The 5,000-nt window shown below is 37.3% G+C and overlaps 1 protein-coding gene across 1 annotated transcript in view; it reads left to right on the top strand.

Moving 5' to 3' along the window:
* Usp5 (ubiquitin specific protease 5) overlaps nt 1-5,000 on the top strand; it is a 42,609-nt gene that overhangs the window by 29,717 nt on the left and 7,892 nt on the right. Inside the window, exon 12 of the mRNA XM_070132001.1 lies at nt 3,257-3,410. Within this exon, the coding sequence (XP_069988102.1) occupies nt 3,257-3,410 (154 nt within the window). The remainder of the gene's footprint in view (nt 1-3,256; nt 3,411-5,000) is intronic.

Here is a 5,000-nt window from a genome sequence, read left to right as displayed (position 1 = left end):
TAGCATCCTCCATGGAGCCAGTGCTCTACCATTCATATATGGACAGTACATTGCACAGAAGTTTATCAATGGAAATAATGTAAAAGCCCCTTCCAAAATGCCAAATGAATCTAATCACCCTCCTAGAGGTTTGTACACTTGTAGCGAGTCTTTCCCATACCGTCAACTGAAATGCTCATGACAGCAAGGTTGTGTCACCCCGTCCCATAGCCAAATTTTCATCAGCCCCTCAAGCCAAATTTTTTCATGACATATTCTGGTATCATAACTGTCTACATGTATTTAAACTGTTGGATCTGGATGCGTTACAGAAACCCCAGTGCAAAAAATACAGGCAGTGGGTTACGTTAATGGCTAATATCCTGGGCATGCGTGAACACTCATGAGCAGTGACAAGACTGTGCCTCCCCTTATTTTGCTAATTTTTTTTTTTTTTTTTTTTAGCTTTTTTGGTATTTTCCACTGTCCATATTTGTCTTTTGATTTGCTTTATTCAGATGGTAATGCTTATTTTCCTTGCACAAACTCTACATCATATCTCTATGTAGTAAATATGTATCATATCTCTATGAAGTAAAAAAAAAAAAAGAAAGGGGGAAAAAAAGAGTTATTTGTGTTATATATCTTATTTTTTATTAATTTTCAATTTTCCATAATACAACTTGTGCTGCTGGTCACAGTGACAAAAAATAATATACGCAGAATAAGAATGGTGTCCTCCCTGGAGCTGGCACTCTTCCAGACACGGCTTATGCACCTTACTTTACACATTTGTTTTTTTGTTGGAATAATGCTAAAGCCCCCTTCTAAGCACCAAATGTGTCTAATCAGAGTCAAGAGGTTTATGCACTCGTGGCAAGTCTTTTCCATCACCCAGGCCTTCGCTCATGATGGCAAGTTTGTGTCACCCTGCCTGCGGCCATTTTGTCTAGTGACGGCATGTTCACATCAATTGGCCCTCGACCCAAATTTTTCCATGAAGGGACTGTAATGTCATCCGGATTGTAGGGGTTAATGTTCATTAGGTTGCTGACTGACAAGAATATGAAAGTACTTTCATCATTTGTCTTTTATTAAAATATAGAGCTGGCCAAAGAAGTTTGTCCATCCCCCCCCCCCCCCTCCCTAAAGATATTGTGGAATGATTGTAACTGGTTACAGTGTATTGCATTCAGTTATGAAAATATAAATCCTGTTACGAATAAACAAATATAAAATAGTTTCCTTTAAAAGTTTTGGTGTATGTCATGATATATGATATGAAGTATGTTAAATCGGATAGAAATATATAAGTAAGGAAGGAAATATACATCCCATTCTTTAGCTTCTCAATTATATGATCATATAGTCATAGCTAGAGGGGGTGGATGGACTCAATATTGATAAACTTACATCTTCAATTATTTTTCTTAAAAAGTTGTTGCATATATTTATATTACATATTGGATATGGCTTAGTTAATGTTATACTGTCATGACAATATTAACTTATTGGATCTAGGTGCTTCACTGCCTGCATGCGGCCTAAAATCCAGGCATTTGGCTTGAGTTGCCAATCTCACTGGTGTGTGGCTTGTAGGCTGGGTAAACAAGAACACTCATGTGCTGTGTCAAGACTCCTTGCTACCCCTTTGCTATGTTATTATCTCTTTTTCTGCATAAGCATTTTTTTTTTTTTCCATTCTCCAATGTCAATATTTGTCATTTGATGTGCTGTATCCAGATGGTAATAGACTTCTGTCTGTGCATAGACTGTATCATCTCTCTAGGCTGTCCAAGACTCAGTGCAGTGATGATAACTATAAGTAAAAAAAAAAAAATGTTTATTTATTTTATTTCTTAAATTCAAATTTCTGTAATACAATCTGCACCACCGGTCATGATGAGCAAGAATAGGATCCTGAGCATGGAAATAGCATTCTGCCTGGAGCTGACATTCTTCCAGTCATGGCTCATGGATGGTACATTCCGCAATTGTTTACTGATAAGAATAATGTAAAAGCCTCTTCCTCAATGCCTCAATGGGTCTAATCATCCTCCAAAAGCTTGTACACTTGTGGCAAGTCATCTGTCACCTCGGCCTTCAGCCAAATTTCTCATCACAATTGCCCACATGCTCATTATTTACATAAGATATGATCATAGATGTTATATCAATGCTTCATATCTGAACAAGTGGAAATTAATAGATGAATAAGTCTTACTTTTTTTTTTCAAATGAACAGATAGCCTATCAAGTCAACATTGAGTCTCCATGATGATCAATGCATAAATGATGTGAAGACAGTAACATTGCATGAACTCTTAATTGTTTAATATCACAAAGGTACTTATGAGAGGATAAGCTGGAAACTGTAAATCTAAGATTTTAATCAGAACTTGATGGGAGTGCAAAGAGATTCAGGAAAGAAATGAAAGCTATGGCCGCACCAATTTGATTTGTTGCTTCTCGGATTTGCATAAAAAAATAAATAGATAGATAAAAATAGATAAATAAATAAGGCCAGACCAGAAACCACTTTAGGTTTTGCTTTCACAAACCTGTAAATATTGCCACTATCAGAGGTACACCAATCAGAGAGCTACTTTGTTATCACATGCTAGAGGACAACCAATCAAGAAGTGTCTCATCTTTCAAATTAATAAGGCGACTTAGAAGGTTTGGTTGTGTGCTGGTATGTGCCACTATAAACTCTATAACTAAATGAACTTAGAGTTTTAAACTTATGTTTAGAGTTTAGTCATAGTAGTTTATAGAGCATGTAAACAGTAGAGCAGATTGATGTTTTCTTTGTAAAGCTGAAAGTTTGCATGCCTTAGAAGACAATAAAGTGCCAGTGGAAAGGGACCCGACACAGCAAACTTTAGTCTTCTTCTCCTTCTGCTTCGTCTTGTTCTTTTTCTTCTGCTTCTTCTTCTGCTTCTTCTGCTTCTTCTTCTGCTTCATCTTCTTCTTTAATGTTACTAGTTTATTAAACTTTGGAATGACCATACAAAACAAAAATTGCAATAATAATAGTAAATGCAACACATTTAAATTCAATAAAAACCAGTCTAGTAATAGAAACAAAGGATGGGATTAACTACATAAAGCGTGCCATGAAAAGCTGAAAACTTTAATAATCCTGTTACTCTTTATGTTCTGTGAACCCTTTATCTTCATCCCACATTACCTTTTTTTTGCCATGTCGCTCCAATTTTTTTCTGAAAAAAGCTGTTGTTATTAAAATCAAGTAAATTCTTTTTGATAATTACAGCTTGTCAAATTTGGCATCGGTCAAGATTGGGTTCCAATGAAGTATGATGTATCCATTGACATGCCAGAAGTTCTGGACTTGTCTGTTTTAAGAGGGTTTGGACTGCAAGAAGGTGAAGAGGAGCTTCCAGAAACTACAGCTCCTCCACCCAAAGGTAAGAAGACAATTGTTGTGCTTTTCATTTCAGCCTCTTTTTCATCATGTGTGAGAGATGACAAGAATGCTATTTTATTCTATTTCTCTTCATTTATTTTCCGTCCTTGTTTATTCTTATACCAACCACTGGTTCCTGGACTTCAGGAGATATGTGATGCATTGTGTAGTGAGATCTTTCAAACACATGGAGTCCATAGGAAAATTTAGACAGTTTAATCCACAAATTGGGATTTTGCCTTGCTGGGCTTTGAGCAGTCAGCTGCTCGAGTGAAGATTTTGAAGTATGGAAACTTACATTTACTGCAAACTCTTCATTTTTGGCGGCAGTATTCAAATTTTAGTATTAGGAAATTTGGCTAAAAACAGGGGGTTCATCTCAATAGCACACAACAGAAGACACATAATATCACATATTGGGGACAATATAAGTAAATTATTAAGAGAATATCATTGTAAACACTCATTTCTGTCGGCCATGTTGGTGGTTTGTTTACTATTGTGACATCATGAAACTGTAGCAAGCTTCCTTTGGGGGTAGTTAAAAAATGCTTGGTTTGGTTACGAAACCAGATATGAGCAAGGTTTCAAGATTTTTAAAGAAATCTTGAAATATAGTATTGTCAAAATTGCACCTTAGGCATTTTGGTCCAGTTTGACATGATGTGTGTAAATAGATTGAACAATTGAATTTCCGTGGTGAAAAGGTTTGAAACTACTAGCATACACTAACCCATTTTTTCTGTTTACTGCTTTTCTCTCTTCTCTTTTTTCTTTTCAACATTTTTATTCTTACACTTGTCATGCTTACTATGTGTGTTTTTTTTTTTTTTGTCTTTTCTTTTATTGTTTAAATTCATCCTCCTTTGCATTTTGATTTTATCACCCAAAATCTTAAATTCTCCTGTTTATTTTTATTTGTGTAACTCTTCCACCTCAACCTCCCATTCCTACCTTACCTCCCCTCCTTTTCCTCTTCCTCCCCTTCTCCCAGTCTCTTTCTTTCCCCCCACCTCCTCCCATTCATTTTCTTCCACCCCCCCCATCCTCCAATTCTTTTTCTTCCTCCCCTCCTCCTCCTCCACTTCCTCCTCCTCGCTGTGTGCTGTGTGGTGTAATGGTTAGGGTTCTTGTCTAGCAGTCTTGCTGACCTGCGTTCGATCCTGTGTGCTGCCAGTGGATAATAACCCTGGCCATTCCTTGCACATGGAGAGATTTAGGAGCAAATAAAACAGACAGCATATCACAGCAAAAATATATCCTTTGTAACAAATGGAATTAAAACTGAATTTAAAATGAAATTTGATTTAAATTTATCCTCCTCTCCTTTATCTTCCCCCTCTTTCTCCACCTTTTCCTCCTCCTCGTACTACTCCTACTCCAGCTCCTCATACTCCTCCTCGTATGTGTGTTCTTCTTACTCCTCCTTCTTCTTCTCCTTTTGTAACTCCCCCTTCTCTTCCTCCTCCTCCTCCTTCTCTATCTGCTCCTCCTCCTTCTCTATCTCCTCCTCCTCCTCTATCTCCTCCTCCTCCTCCATCTCCGTCTCCTCCTGCTGCTCCTCTATCTCCTCCTCCTCCTCCTGCTCCTC

The sequence above is a fragment of the Penaeus vannamei genome, chromosome 17 (assembly GCF_042767895.1).
Source record: "Penaeus vannamei isolate JL-2024 chromosome 17, ASM4276789v1, whole genome shotgun sequence".
Classification (NCBI taxonomy): Eukaryota; Metazoa; Arthropoda; class Malacostraca; order Decapoda; family Penaeidae; genus Penaeus; species Penaeus vannamei.
Note: the sequence above shows the minus strand (reverse complement) of the source record. Positions and strands in the feature narration are given on the sequence as shown.